Below are 16,844 nucleotides of genomic sequence, written 5' to 3'. Positions count from 1 at the left end.
GTTTATGTGGAGGGAAGAACCCCGAACTGAGCCCTAGAAGAAGGCACACTGAGAGAACAAAAGACACTGTTTATACACACACACACACACACACACTGAAGAAGTATCTTCCTGGTGCTCTAGTTTTTGAAGAATTTTTACATGTCCAGTATAGGTAAAGCAAAGTAATTTAATAATACTTATACAAACATAATTTGAAGATTAAATAATAAAAACTATCTCAGAATTATCCTCAATTTTCAAATTATCTACACTGCTGTTCAACATGACAAACAAGGATAATCCAAAGTTTGCCAGAGTGTCTTTTCTTGCAGCTTTTTAAAATCCGATTTTCAATAAATAAATAAATAAATAAATAAATTCATTCATTCATTCATTCATTCTGATTTTCACAGAAATCATTCATATAAAAAATCAAACTTAATTTTATGAAAATACAAAGCTGAAGTCTAAATTTAAAAAAGCCCTGAATTTAGAAGGCGAATTTGACCTGGTATTGGTAGGTTGACTGTGTTAAGTGAGCATGTGTATGTCACAAATAGAGGAAGAGGAGCAGGACAAAGATGATTATGATGCTGAAGATGACAGAAGGAAATATTTGGACTGCTTATTGTGTGTCATACTGGTCAAAATCAGTTTTTCAACCTCAGCATCACTGATGTCTTGGACTAGATAATTCTATTGTTCAGGGATGGATCTGTTCTTTGTAGGATGTTGCTAAACATACCTGACTTCTACCTGTTAGATGCCAGTAGCATCCACCCAAACTGTGATCAAAACACATCTCCAGATAATACCAAATATTCCTTGGAGGAAAGAGGCATAACCATCTCTGGGTGAGAATGACTGATCTAAATGATTTACATGAATTATACTTCATTAAACCCTCACGATATTCCTAGAAGATGCCATTCTTTTCCCCCACTCTTCAGATACTGAAGTATACAGAGAATTATTAAATGGTTGAAGGTCAATGGCCATAAGTGGTGTTTTACTATACAAACTCAAATATGTCTGGCTCCAGAGTCTGCATTCAACCACCACAATATATTGGAATATGTGTAAAACTATACACAAAAGACAGAGAGTAGAGAGAACTTGTTTCTTAGAATGATTTGAAAGACAAGAAACTAGATGAAAGAAAGTCTTTGCAATCTTTGAAGTACCATGCACGTATGAAGGACCACTATTTATATTTAACAATGTTTAATACCAAGAGAACTAATAATAAACAATATTCTACTTAGCAGTCCTTTTAATTCACAGAAGAAACTGTACATTTTTGCTTCCCTGGGAAACTTACGGTCGACTGGAAGTTGTTTGTGTCTCTGGTTATCTCGCACAATGCTGCCACCACTGTCACTGGAGCTGCTGTTTTGACGGGTTACATTTGCCGGGACCTTTGGCACAGAAACAGGTGCTGGAGTAGAAGGAGGAAGGGGGACAGGAACAGGAGCCGGTGTTGGAGGAGGTGATGGAGCAGAGGGAGTATCAGTTGGTCTTGGACCATACTCCATCCTTTGTTTCTATAAAAAGACAAATAATTAATTTGAAATTGCAAAAATATGAAACCTAGGCTAGGAAAATAGTATATACTTTGACATGACATTGTTGGCTATTTATTTAACTTACCTACAAATCCATAGTAAATGTGTGTACATACACACACCTCCAATCGTATATGATACAATGATCATTAGAAATCATTTAAGTAGTCTACATATTTGTTCAAATTCAAAATGTAAATTAAGGAGTCAAAAAGGTTTACCAATAGTAAATAGTAGTATTGATAATAGTCCTAAACATTAAAAAAATAAGATTAGAACTTGGAATCACACAAGATCAGGGTAGGTCAAAAGATTTCTGATTATAATTTCCATCAATATTAACCTCTAACTGCCCTGGAAATTTAAATATCAGTAACATAAAGCATTAATTACTCCTTAGTTTAAAAATATTTCTAGATTAAATAATGTTTAATTATACTGTTTCCATGCAGTTTGTTAAGAAAAAGTAGTATCTCAGTAGGTAAAAGGACTATGTTTTAAAATAAATAAGTAATTTTTAAATGTTGTTAATGTTTTTCAAGTCATAACACTTTCTGCCATTATCTTAATGTCAACTTATAAAAATCAGAAACTTTCCTTGTTAAACAGGAATGCTGTGGGGTAGGTGGTGGTAAGGATAATGGTATGGTCTTTAAATACTTATTACTGCAACTTGAAAACATGTATTTTAAAAAGTCCATGTGGGGATTTGCATTTAAAAAGGCTAATGTGTTAAAATCCAAAATAGCTTTCAGTAATTTTTATTTTTTGTATATTTTTTTACTGGAGTTCAATTTGCCAACACACACAGTGTGTGTATAGTATAACACACAGTGCTCATCCCATCAAGTGCCCCCCTCAGTGCCCATTTTCAGTAATTTTTAAATAATCATTGTTAGGCTATTAAAAACTGTATTTTTGTATATTCCCTAATTAAACTACGCAGAAGAGTTACAACTTTAAATAAAATAATTTTAACTAATAGATAACTGCATTATAACAAGTTCCAAATTCTCAAAAGGCAGTTTTTGGTTGTTTTTTGTTTTTGGTGTTTTTTGGTAGAATCAAAGATACAGAACAATGACTTATAATTGAGGTAAAGCTTAGATCTGCACTGACACATTTTTAATTATGCTAAAATTCAAGATTAGCAGAAAAAAAATGCAAAAGGTAGGCCTTTTGGTAATCTGGTCCTTTGGGCAGAACAAGATTTACTTTTAATTCCTAAATTGGCCCAAATATAAGGTGATATTGATTTTAGAAGAAGCTTCCCCAATTTCCACAGAGATGAAAAACATAAAACTACACAACACACACATTTTAAAATTAAGTCATTACTCAGAAAGAAAATAACAACAACAACAACAACAACAACAAAAAACCCAAAACCACACCATCATAGTTGCCTTCACAGCAAATGAGTAACACCTGTGGAAACCAGTGTGGGAAGAAACCCTGGTTCTTCTTCTCTGCTGTTTGACTGCTACCACTCACCAGCCAGTGGGGTGAGGCAGGTGGGAAGGGTATAAAGCAGACATGAAAGCAGAAGTGAAAGAAGAGCTTGTAATGCCACTAGATAGATATTGGAGACAGGACAGAAGGGAGAAGAGAAGAGGGAGGGAAGAAATAGAGAATAAGATTTATAAGAGCTCGCCATGGAGTTAGATGGGACAGAAACAGAGACTGCTGGCCCTCATCAGTGGAGGCTAAAAACATTCCTATTATATTCAATAATAGCATCTATTTTATTATTGTGATCTCCCATAAAACAATATTCCTATATTTGGGCCAATAAAGTATTTGAAAGCAACCAAAATACAGCAAATATCACCAAAATATTATACTTAGCACACACCAAAGTCATCTGATTAATGTATATGCAATGTGCCCTTGACAAGAATATCCTTTGCACATAATTTCATAAAGGGTTAGTGAATTCTCACAGTAGGATCTCAAGTGTCAGTTTAAATTATTGTTTTTAAAGCATAAACAAACAAATGCTATCAGCCCTGCATTCCATGATATGATTCATATTTCCTGCTTTCATAAAAACAAGAGCGGCTAGTGTTTTGCTATCCATCAAATGATACTGTGAAAAACGGGGTATGCTGTGTGTGACTGTTAAAATCAAGCCTGAATTGTGTCTCATCTCATTCATCTGGCGTTGCTGTATCACGCAACTTTATCCATATAACCTACCAGAAAAAGGCTTTAAACATAAATATTGGATTAAAGAGAAACCATATGAAAACTTTTCATGAATTTACTTGCATATTTTCCCCTTTTCTTGGTCCTTTCTTCCTGCCTCATGTTTCCAACCCATGGAATGAAAAGGGGAAAAGCGTTTCCTCAAATCATTAGAACCTGCTCAGAAACAGCCACCAAGGCAGCTTTCCTTTGGAAACTGATTCGTCATTCTTGGTGCAGAGGAAACAGAAGATCAGTATTGCCTCTTGAAATCACTTTTCTGTGTCCCTCTCAATCTTCTTCACTTTCCTTTACCCCCCACCCAGCGACTGTTCCTCCCTTCATTATTTGTCTCTTGGTTATTTTTGGTTGGAGGCAGATCCAAGTTGATGGCTCCTCAATAAATGGGAAGTCTTGGAGAGCAGAACTAAACCTGAACTTTCTTCTCCTGAACCAAGGGCTGAAGCTCTAAATCCTGCCCACCCCCCCCGCCCCCGCAAAATCTTGACCAAACTTCTTGGTTTGCCCAGGACTTTCCCAGATTAGTACAGAATAGTCCCATGTCCCTAAAACCCCTCAGTTGTGAGCAAACCAGCATGAATGGTCACCTTGATGTGGACCAACTTCTGTACAGGGACTGTCGCCCTCTTACCTATTGCCTTTCATCTCCCACAGATACATTTAAAGTTTTGTTTAAAACAAAATCTTTCTTTGTCTTTTGTTTCTCTGAAAGGAGTCCGAATTACTAGACTCCGTGGTAAATCTACTTTCTTATTGATAATTAAGTCAGAATGAGTCACTTTTCTTTAGCCACAAAAGCTGAAATTCTCCAGGGTTAAAGAAAGTTATTTAGAGATAAGCTCCTGATTCATTCAAGATACTGCTTCAGAGAGGGAGTTATGCAAGCAAGCCCAACAAAGCCATTGAAATTGAACTGTTCTTAAAATTTTAACCTGCACATTTTTCCTCTAAATTTGGTCTCTTTGGAACTCTGCAGTGGAAAAAAAAAAGGCACAGCTGGAACATTTGGAGGGTGTTAAGTCCAGAAATTGAATCCAAAAAATGATATTAAAAAGAAGTGCCATGAGGGAACAAATGTGGGTTACCTCTGACAGCTCGCCAAGTAATTGCTATTAGGAAAATGGAGCAAATCACATCAAATGAGAAAATTAACACAGGAGATGGAACTAAAATAATATCAATTACAATTCACATCAAATATCAGAACACATGAGCAAATTAGTTTTTGACAGTAAAATGACCTGTCCACAAATCAACCAATGAAGGTGCTTGTAAATATATAATTAATTCCCATTACTCTTATCTAGCCATGGAAAACTAATTATATAGAATCATGCTACAGTGTAAACAGTTTAGAGTAGTTCAGTAACGATATGTATATTAGAGTACTGTGATTTTGAAATATTAAGTAGGTTCATCTTATAGCTTATAAAGAATACAATTGGAACACATTTAAAAAAAGGCTGATTCCTATTTAAAAGTTGACTTTACAGAGGGAAATATATATCATGGTGTGTTTTAGTCATCTTTAGGTTTAAACTATAAGCAGAATTTTATAATTCTGTACATGTGCATGTTGGGCAATCATTACTATATATAAATAGTAACCATATATAGTCATCTATATCTATAGGTGATAGAGAAAGAAAGAAAGAAAGAAAGAAAGAAAGAAAGAAAGAACGAACAACAGAGGGAGAGGGAGAGGACTATTCAAATTATTGCAAGAAATATTTGGGAAAATGTCAACACATGAGGCAAGAGTAAAAAGTAAGTATCCTTATCTAAAAACCATGCCTCTAATTAATAGATGAATAGACTGTTCTGAGATTTTTTTTTAGATTTTATTTATTTATTCATGATAGAGAGAAGGAGAGAGAGAGAGAGGTAGAGACACAGGCAGAGGGAGAAGCAGGCTCCACACGAAGAGCCTAATGTGGGACTTGATCCTGGGACTCTGGGATCATTACCTGAGCTGAAGGCAGACATGTAACCACTGAGCCACCCAGGCATCCCATGAGATTAATTTTAAAAAACACATTTTAAATAAGTGAACATTATCAGGAAGTTGGTCTGCTGGAAGTGAATATGAAAACATCTCTAGTAAAATGGTTACTGTCTGTCTAGCAGTATCTGAATATCTGGATTGAGCTTGAAAAACAGAGCATTCATAACATGGGGTGAAACTGGTACTGCTAGTGGCTTAAAAGTCACCCACAGGAAATATTTCCACTTCTAATTTAGGGCTATTTAAACATACATGGAGAAAAATACCAGAAGTTTCTATCTAGACTGGACTGTGGAGATCATGAAAGTCATTGACCCTCTCCATTTGACAGCTGAGCAAACTGGAAGACAGAAAAACAAAACATTTTCTTTAAGGTCACACAGCTAGTTAGTGGTGGAATCAGGACTAGAATCCTTGCAAATCAATATCTAAATTGGGGCTTTTTCCATACTCTCACAGTATCTCTTGCTAGGAAACAGAGAAGATAGGAAACCTTCTGTTTCATTCACAGGACCATAATGACCAGATAATCATAATTATTTGCACCTTGGTAGAGTAAGACTATCTATGATAGTAATAAGCACATAGACTTAATAATTATTAACAAATGAAAGACTTCTTTAGTCAAGCCTTTGAGTACACCAGAAATAACAGCAGGGAGTGGTTCGGGATGCCTGGGTGGCTCAGTGGTTGGGCAACTGCCTTCAGCTCAGGGTGTGATCCTGGGATCCAGGAGTGAGTCCCGCATCGGGCTCTCTGTGGGGAGCCTGCTTCTCCCTCTGCCTATGTCTTTGCCTCTCTCTTTCTGTGTCTCTCATGAATAAATAAGTAAATCTTAAAAAAAAAAAAAACAGCAGGGAGGGGTTAGTTTCTGCTCTCGTATAGCATGAGAATCTATATGGGCAAAAGGTAATTCTAGTAGATGAACACTCACAGTGCCAGAGGTCTGGGAATCAAGTCAAAAGAAATATCAGGAAACTATGCGGTGAGTAGGTTCCAGATGGGGAGAAAGCACCCTGGATATTAATCTTTTGCCCAGCTAACATACAAAAAGTCTTAGAATGCTCTACAAAAAAATTTTTATTAACAGGTATGTTATTTATCTTTATTTTTCCATAATCTCTCATAAGCACCTACTTCCTTTTCCCTGTGATTTCATTAAATCTTTTTTCAATGTTCCATGTCTTTCTTAGGTTCTTCATTACGTCCTTCCTTTTTATTTTTAAAACTTTGTGGAACCCATGGGGGAAACACATTAGGTGGGAATGGCAGTCTTTATAGAGCTGTGAAAAATCACTCCAAATGTGAGGATATTAAATAACCCAGACTCTCAGGGACATCAGGTGGCAATTCAACACCTATTTACTTCTGTTACCAGTACTAGCATCCCTGCTATCAGAAGAGAATCTTCAACCAAGAGTGTGTGAACAACAGGCAAGTGCAGCTCTTGTGCCCCTCACCCAGGAACCACCATTAGTCTTTGTAGGAAACCCAATGGTATGAAAACTAAGAGTCACAACTGTATGCATTTTAAAACAATTGGTGACTTGTAGATGCCACATGGAACAGTTTACATCTAATTCCCTTATTCCCACCATTCACAAAACGTCTACTTTCTAAGTAAATTATGTAACTTGGATTATTTTCCTAAATGATGAAAAAAAAAAGGAAAGAATTGATGAAATCCAAGGAATGGATGGATAAGGCAAAAATCCCAGTCTAAAGATAGCAACTATCAGAATAACTTTATCACAATATAATGCATGGTAAAGCTATTCTGAGAAAACGTCCCTGAAGCGATTCATATAGTGAAAACCATATGTATATACAAATGAGAAAACAATCTTTTCTAAGCCTGATTCACCACTGGCTCTGAGTCCAGAGTTCTGGGTCCCAATCCTGGCTTTACGCAGCTGTGTAACTGTGGGTAACTTATTTTTCCATACCTTGGTTTTTTCATATAAAAAATGTGCCTAATTTCATAAGATTGCTGTTGGAATTAAATGAATCAGTATTTGTGAAGTCCTTAAATCATGCCTGGCCCACAGCATGAGCTGGCCCTATCTACTCTGGAGGGTAATACCATTGCTATCTGTGCATGTGAAGAGAGCTTAAACAATTAATCACTACGTATCCTTCTGCAGTATATAACAGGGATCTAAAATGGTTTTGCAAGAAGTTACTTTAAATTCCTTCAAAATTTTGATCTCAATGAATAGAAGATACCAGGGCGAAAGTATGCCATCCATTTCAGAGGAGAGAGAGGGCCATAGCTTGTAATACTCCAAGCACAAAGGAGCCAAGCCCTGGCAGATGGGTTAGAGATTCTGACTCTAGACAGCAGGCTTTTATGGAGGATCTGCTCAGTACTAGGCTTTCTGTCTTTCTTTTCATCAAATGCAAGATCCTAGCACTCAATAAATATTTGGGAGGTGAATGAATGAAGAGACGAATAAGACACAGAATTGCTTTTGATTTATTTGTAATCCAGTGGAGTCTTATAATGCAAGGGGTTTAGGAGCCCTGGAGTCTACATAAATATAGTGGTACCTTTATTATAATTTTGAAATAAGACACAGAGTATTTCTTTAGATATTTTAGATAAAGGTAACTAATAATGCTATTCTTACAGATATAAAATGATTGGCATATATTTCCAAAATTGCTCTTATTTTCCAGCTTACTTTATCTAGTCATTGTGTGTGTGTTTGTTACAAATGCTCTGAGAATAGGAATTCTTTCAGAGTATGATTTATGCCAGATAGCAGATTGTCAAGCCTACGTATTAAAATTTTACAAGATTTTGGTGGTTTCGTTGGGCTCAGCCCAAAGTTTTCAGGAGCTGTTAAAAAATAAACTGTTTTTAATACCTTTTAAAAGTAGGGCTCTTAACCTAAACATACACACACACACACACACACACACACACACACACACACAGCTTCTATAATGTTTCCACATGTTTCCATTCAGAGTTGCATCCAGAAATTTTTAGAAGACAGTCAGATAGTGTTGAAAAGCTTAAAAGGAAACAGCCCAAATAAGCAGTACCCACACATTTCTATTTACATAAAGAAGCAAAACAAACTCCCAAAACTTGTGAGCACTTAAAAAATTTCTTGGTTGTGCCAAAGTTGACAAAAATATAAGATGAGGCTCTGTTCAGGAAAAGAGGAATAGATGTTCTCTAAAGAACATCTTATGTTCTCAAAAAGTACTCTCTATACCTATTACATGTATTAATAGTTTTGCTTCAGTTTTAAACAGAAGCAACCATTAAACAGAAATGTCAATTGATGGCTCAGGCCAAGAATCAGAATTGAGGAAGACAAGACTGCACAGAATATAGGCAAAGGTAAAAGAGGTTTAAATTCCTTAGGAAATCTCAGGTGGGAGAAAATACTTAGAATTGATACTGTTTGCAAGTTTTAGGCATTGTACTGGATTTGCTCATTCCTAGCAACCCTGTACACACACACAAAACTTGAGTAATTGTTTTTAACTCTAAAATATAAACTCTTAGATCTTGTTCATATGCAGCATCTAGGGATAGCCTTTGTGGACACTGTTTCCTATAGCTTATCACAAGTTAATTGTTAAAAACATTCCATTAAGTTCAAAGGGCATACACTCTATTACTCTATTATATATTTTAGACATATATTTCAAGCATATACTCTTTAACAGTGTTTAAGGCATTTGGTCTAAATCTCTACAGAAAAGAATGTAAAAGACTGGCATTTATAAACCAGGCAGGAGCCTTTGTTAGGTAACCACATCTCAAAATCAGAAAAGAAAGAACTTAGGAAAGAAAAAGGTATTCAGACTAAGTTGGAAAAATCACTTCAAAAATCCACAGGAAATAGAGCAGACCATACCTTGAATAACTCAAACTCCTTCTTTGGCATCAACAGCTAATGACAAATCATGAACATAAATTAAGTATATGCACATCAGACCAGTCAAAACAAGCACGGCAAACAATCTCTACTGTCATCACTTTATGTTATCAAGATATATAAATTGTACACTAATTCTTTATTTTAAAAGTCTGCTTAGCTTTTGGATTCTAAAAAAAGCCAAAAGTCACTCTGGATATGTAGGGGATCTGTACTCACTTAAATGCCATGAGGAGCCAAAAGTAACTAAATGAAAGGTCATGGCATCAGGAGTATGATCACTATTCTAGGTTTGGATAACATGTATCTTACTAAGCCTAGATCTGGCATGAAAATTAATTATCTCACTGCATATTCTATGTAGGTTCTACTCAAATTTATGACATTATTATGGGGCCAGTTGTGATCTTTTGCTCAAGATTCTGAAATTAAAATAATTCTTCCTAGGAGTATCATACAGAAGCCACCAGAGGTTTACAGGCTATACACAAGATGTTCCATCCATTCTGCCTCTGCTAGCAGACCAGACATTTGAGATCCTGTCATAGGTCAAAAATCCCAAGGGTTTAATAGTAAGTGAGTTCAGATGTTAGGGTGAATGAGATACACAGGGTCAGCAAAGTCCTGAAAATATGTCACTCAAAACTGAAGAAGAACCTGACTTATCTACCCTATATCATAAGTGTATTTTAATCACAAAAATCAAGAGAGGAAAAATATTACAGTCCAACTGAATACTCATGTGTTGGTGTAAGCTGAGAAGAACGCAAGTTCACTGTAAGTCCGTGGTGGAACATTTAAGAGAATGAGGGCAAAAGATGGTGAAGATGAGTGGCTCGACACTACACCACTGTCTCAGTGTCACCCTCCATCAAGAGGAAGTCACCAGATAGGAAAGCTATGGGTAGAAAAGTGAAGAGGCAGAAATACTACCTCTCCAAATGTCAGAAGCATTGTAGGATGGGTCAAGATGGGTGGGTCATGATGGTAAAAATATCATTCAGAGAAACAGTCACTTACTGGTAAACATTTTGAGCAATTTCCTGAAGAAATAAATCAGAAAAAACACATATATAATTATTCCCTATATCTTTCACCATTGCCCTTCAATTACCCTAGGAAATAAATTGTACAAATTGTACAACAAATTAAGTCTCAAAATGATTAATACACAAAAGGTATTTAAGTCCCATTGACAAGTGATGAATCTGGATGTTTATAAAAGTTAAATTTTGCTAAAAAAATAATCATAAATACCTGTATGGTATGTGTATAAGGTGGATCAGCACGCCCTAATCCTGATTCTGGAGGTCTCACAATATCCAAAATGTTATTTGGCACAAATCCAGAGTCTCCACTTGCATTTCGAACTTTCCACCACTGCTTCCTATCATCAAGGATCTGTGATCATGCAAAAAAATAAAGGCATCATTCCATACCAAAGACAATCTATGAAGGAAATTCGATTTTTATTCCTTAGACCAAGGAACTTTTTTCACTTCTAATAAACTGACTTAATATCAATATATTATGGGTTGAAGGTGATTCCCAGGAGTTACACTAATAATTATAATTACTAGTGTAGAACAGACATGGAAACACTATTGAAAATATACTTGAAGACCTCATTACCTGCCAAGAGTGTTTTACTATTTGTATTATCTGAAGTTCTTATACGTGACTAGGAGGACTTGTTTGGACAGGGCTTTGTATACATCCTTCAAACAGGAAGGAAAAGTATGAAAACCACTATTTTCACAAATACTACTGTGACTATCCCACATTATATATCAAAGAAGATTAACTTCCAGTTATGATCTAAGAAAGAGATTTGAGAATCATAGTAGATTATTCCCAGAATCATTAGCTTACTTACTGATGGATACATTTGTGCAGGGTACTAGCATAGGAAGAAATAAATGCTTTCTCTTATTAAAATATTTTGATGCATTTACATAACTAGCCTTGATTCCAAAATAAATAAAGGACAGAAAAAGAAAGAGGACAAAGAAAGCCAAGAAATCCAACTTCTTTCCCCCACCTCATATCCTAGAGAAACCCAACAAACAAAAAATTAGATGAAGCGACTCCCTCTCCTAAATGGATACAGGCATCTATAATATACTTTTATCCTTGATAAAATAAAATAATACTGAAGAATAATTTCTTGACCTCAACTTTTCTTTGAGGTATGTTTAGATATCTATACCAAAAGAGGAATACAATAAATCCATTTTATTAAGGGTATTAAAAAAAAGTAAAATTCTATTACCTCTAAAATATCATCCTTTAGAACTGAGAGCTCACTGTTGTTCCTTGCCACAAAGTCATACTTGGATTTGGCATATTTTTTGGGTTGTGCTTTGAGTGGATCATAATTTCTATAAAAAGAAAGAGAAATTATCATTCAGCTAGCTCTTCCTAAAGGCTGAAAAGAGAAATAAAACATTAAGGCAAGTCAATTCCTACCAGAAAATATTCTGACAAATGATTTCAATAGTAGTTTAGTTTATCATATTTCATAGAATGTGAGAACTAAAAATAACCAGAATTTTTACTATTAAAATGAGCAAACTATGGGTAGGGCAAAAATAAATAGTAGGAAAGTCACAGGGTTAGTGGGTACTAATTAAGGCAAATGTAGACTGCAAATCTATGAATTCTTTGTCCACTAAATGTACTAGGATACTGCTCTGTTAATTAGCATCTCTACCATGAAAGAACTAGGACAAAGATCAATGTCAGCATTTTTTGTAAAATTAAAGGAAACTGAAGATAATTTCCATAGTGCAATTTAAATTATATGTTGGTTTTACTAATTCAAGCAATATTTTCAATTCATCTTAAAAAATTATGACTGTGTCAATTTTTAGGAAAGCTTTGTCCGGTTCCTAAACTGCAAGGGAAGGTATAGATTAAGTATAAGACTAATAACACTTCCTAATTAATTAGTTAATTAATTCCCTAAAAATTTATTTTAATAGTAAGAACAGGTCCAAGAGTCCTATTTTTTTAAAAGAAAGCTTTCTTTAAAAACCAAACATTTCCTTTAATCATTAAATGACCATTAATATATTTAACATAATTTTAAAAATACTTCTATATATAATACAATAAAACTTGATATATCAACAATGTACTAATATTTTCTTCATTTCAAAATAAAATAACCTTAACTTTTTAAAATTAATTTTACTCTCTCATCTTCTCCTTAAATTACCTTTCCAATTTCCTACTCATTTCTACAAGAGAAAAAGCAGAAAGGAATTAAAGATGTTTGTTCATTGTTTCCGTCAAGTGGTCCACCAAGGTCCTCTGGAATACTGAGTCATAGCAGGGCCAGCAGGACAATTGTGGATGCAATGTATCCTGTCATCACAGGTAATGTACAACCTCTTAGCAACTCCAGAAGAGTTAAGGGACAATGAAAAAAAAAAGATGGCCTGTAAGCGATGTTACCAATTGGCTATTTTTAAAACATTAAAAAATAAAAAAAGTGAGAGTAACAGTGTAGCCAAATAATTATTGTATATTATTATTAAGGACCACAATAATAACAATTTAAAAACTATTCCATGGGCTCCCCACCCCTATTCCTTAGTTTATATGTTTCATTCTACTTAGATTTCATTTGGGAGGGATACAAAAATTCACCACTCCAAAAGTCAGAAAAGGAGTAATTTCAGTTTTCTATCTTTTTCTCTCCCCTCATGTTCCCTCCTTCCATGATCTAGATCACTATTAAATATAGAGAGTTGAGTGTACTATACCAAAGGGCAGAGTAACTCTCTGCCATTGCCTATCTGAACCACAAGTTAAAAAGAAAAGTTTGCTGTAGTTCTCCTTGAAGTCTTTGTTATCTTGAGTGTCTCAGAGGTGACTGCCAAGCATGCACTTACAAAGTGCTTTCAAATGTACAAATCTCTATGGTTTACAATGTCTTATCATCTACAGATTACATTTAGCTATGATATTGACCACAGTAATCAATTGGAAAATCAAACTTTGTGATTTTTCAGATATATGGAAGTTTCTTAAAGATCTATAATGTATCAAAGTGTATGGCCTTACTTACTTCTGTTTGAAGTAAGAAATATGCACTTGATAGAGAGCAGACATGGAGTCAGTAATGATTGGAGACGTCTCTAAAACATGAACTGCTTTTGGATAGCAATAAACGGTAATCCCTCAAGATGAGGGCTCTAAACTCAACAGGTGGTTTACCTAATGGCATAGTAAGTTTCACTGCAGAGTGACTATACTTCTCATGGTATTTACTGCCTTCCAGGCATGTAATAAAGTTTAGGGTAATAAAAATAATTACAAAAGCAAATTCCAAACCTCTGTGCATTTCATATCAGACCAGAACTTTCAGATAGCTTTTGCAAATAATGATGACACAACTTCTTAGCAACACAAAACATCAGTGATCCTCGTACCTGTCAACTATTCTGCCACTATTTTGATAGCCAGCTGAGAGGTGAGATCCACATGGATAACTAAGATATACAATCTATCCACCATTCAATTTATTTATTTTTTAATTCTTCCTCTGGCTAAACTTAACTGCCTTCACTAAATTCCATTTATATTTCTTATTTCTCAAAGGTTACTAAAGGAAACCTTTTGATATTCACCACAGTATTCTCTAAATAAGGGGGGGAAATCTTTAAAAATAATGTCCCATCGGGGTACCGGGTGGTGGGTGTCTCAATTGGTTAAGCATCAGACTCTTGAGCCATGCATTGAGCACCACACTGGACATGGAGCCTACTTAAAAAATATAAATAAATAATGTCCCTTATATCATCCCTCACATCCTATATAAAGTTCTATGAGACAAATATTTCTGAGGATTTAATTGTAAAAAAAAAATACCCTAACATTATTTATCCCAATAAATTGATATACACTTCTTCCTTTTTCCTAACGACAGAAAATGGTTGTTTCTTTTTGCTGACAGCTAGGAACTTCACGGACAAATCTGAAATTCAATCATGGTGTCAATCTACACTTCAAAACTTTTAATTCTTATCTCCACTCTTGATTACTTAATTTTGTATTTTTTATTTCATGAGTTTATTTTTAATATTAACATTACTTTAACTGCATATTTTTTTAACGGCACATAATTTAAGTGAGCTGTTTGAATCCATTGGGAAGTAGACAAGGTACAGAGACATAATCACGAAGTACACTTCCCCTGATACTCCATAAAGATCAAAGAAAACTTTTAAAAAACACTTCATGGTAAGCTGCCCAAAATATATGGCAGAGGTTTTTCCATCAGGAATACTATACATAATGGATTTATAGGTAAATGATGCAGAGGTAGGTGGTGTCTCTGAAATGTTGGATACACTATCATGTGCCTATTCAATCATTTAATAAATCAATCAAATGAATCTACAAACAGTTGCTGAGTGGCCACAATGTGCTAGATGTGGTCTTAAGATGGAACATGATCAAAATTTCCTTGTATCAATATGTACTAGAACTCTGTCACGCATGAGGAAAATCACTCAAGTGATTTTCCAGCTACTTAACTGTGAAAAACCACCTTGGTTTAGTACAGAGATGCAACAAAGGTAAGAATTACTAATTTGAAATAATTTCCAGAATATGGACATGTTAAAAAAGAAGAAAAAATAAAATATTAGGATGAGTAATAAGTTAGTCAAGAAGAATTTCAATGATATAATTTTTAAACTTCGAAAATAATTTTCATGTATTATCTACTAAAAACTGAATCTATAATTAAAACTTATTTCATATGTTGGCATTTTCAAAATGTATTATTCATTGCTGACTTTACACTCAATATAATATGTTACTGGCATCTTCAGAGTAATACCTGTAAAATTTTCATACCAGTAACCTATTACTTGTTTTCATTTCTAACAAAAATAAAACATTTTAAATCCCACCTTCTTTAGATTCTGTTAAGAAAAGTGAAAAGTGAAAAGAAGTGAAAGGGAATGCAAAACTCATGGTGAGTGAGGCTTTGAGGTAGGAAGGTACCAGGGCAACTTCTCTACCTCACTTCATCTGAATGACCATTCTTCCATATCTTTTTCACTTTATTTTCTTTCTCTTTTGTATTGGGTTGGCCACAATGTCAACCTCATTTGCAGAGGCTGGAAGACAAGACTGGAAAAGTGAACCTACTCCAGGGCCTGTATTTCTCCTCCTCTCAATTCTCCCATCTTTGCCCACACTGAATTTTTTTCAAGAGTGAAACTATGGGAAAATAAATGAAATATAAAACTGGAAAGTGAAAATACAACATAATAAGATGAACTGACAAGAATGACAAATAAGGCACTGACTCCTTCTAAATACTTAGTTTATATTTAGAAATAGTTTTATCTAAAGGAAGGTTTGTTTTTGTTGTGGGGAGAGAAAGATGAAAATTGTTTCCTTTGAAAGTTACAGAGCTAGAAAGATCCCTAGAGACCATCTGGTATAAACTAATGGAGAGTTTCAAAACAATTCTTCTTTGTTTTTAATTCACAGATTTTGTCAGAGCATCTTTTTAAAAAAGGAAAGTCATCCAAAGGCATTTGCACTAAATTAGAGTTATAGGCTGGAGGTTTTCCAGTAAGATTTATAGACTAGAGGCTTTGTTTATCAAAACCAATACTATAAAGGAACAACTGAAACTTTATCAAACAATTAACAGATGGAAAGTTTAAAGAAGTAGTGAACAATCCAGATGCCAGGACCTCTGTTTGCACTAAATCAAAGCCAGTTATCCACAGGTCTCCAAATGGTGCCCATGAAATGTTACCTATCCATGTGGCGATTAGGAGTTGGCTTAAAAGCCACAGCGGCTTCCCCTTGGTCCAGCTGGGGCCCTCTTGTGTACATGTTGTTGAATGCATACCCATCAGCTGGAGGATACTCTGATACACTGGACTGCTGAAAGAAGAAGATTAAAAGAGTCAGTCTCTAAGACTACTTGAATGACTACTAACATCAAGCAACAAAACCCTCCACCATATTGAGATCAGTTTCATTTTCAAGTGCTTTACCATTATTAACAAATTGTAAAATGGGGGTGGATAAATTTTTGTCAAAGACTTACTTATAATAGGAAAAGTCATTAGTACAATAGCTAAATCATAATTTTGAAAATAAATGGGTATACAAGCAATAAATTCTTTCCTCGGGAATTTCAGTAAT

At 34.8% G+C, this 16,844-nt stretch overlaps 1 protein-coding gene across 15 annotated transcripts in view; it reads right to left on the bottom strand.

Annotated features, from left to right (window-relative positions):
• EPS8 (EGFR pathway substrate 8, signaling adaptor) overlaps nt 1–16,844 on the bottom strand; it is a 174,986-nt gene that overhangs the window by 10,383 nt on the left and 147,759 nt on the right. For 10 of the 15 annotated variants that reach the window (XM_072765953.1, XM_025995170.2, XM_025995164.2 and 7 more), the window contains 4 exons: nt 16,450–16,580; nt 11,932–12,040; nt 10,917–11,060; nt 1,304–1,526 (listed from right to left, as the gene is read on the bottom strand). In XM_072765953.1, coding sequence (XP_072622054.1) covers nt 1,304–1,526; nt 10,917–11,060; nt 11,932–12,040; nt 16,450–16,580 — 607 coding nt within the window. The remainder of the gene's footprint in view (nt 1–1,303; nt 1,527–10,916; nt 11,061–11,931; nt 12,041–16,449; nt 16,581–16,844) is intronic. The other 5 variants (XM_072765954.1, XM_072765956.1, XM_025995169.2 and 2 more) reach the window with 1 other exon arrangement.

The sequence above is a fragment of the Vulpes vulpes genome, chromosome 8, assembly GCF_048418805.1.
Source record: "Vulpes vulpes isolate BD-2025 chromosome 8, VulVul3, whole genome shotgun sequence".
NCBI lineage: Eukaryota > Metazoa > Chordata > Mammalia > Carnivora > Canidae > Vulpes > Vulpes vulpes.
The sequence above is the reverse complement of the archived record's forward strand: the minus strand, read 5'-3'. Positions and strand labels throughout refer to the sequence as shown.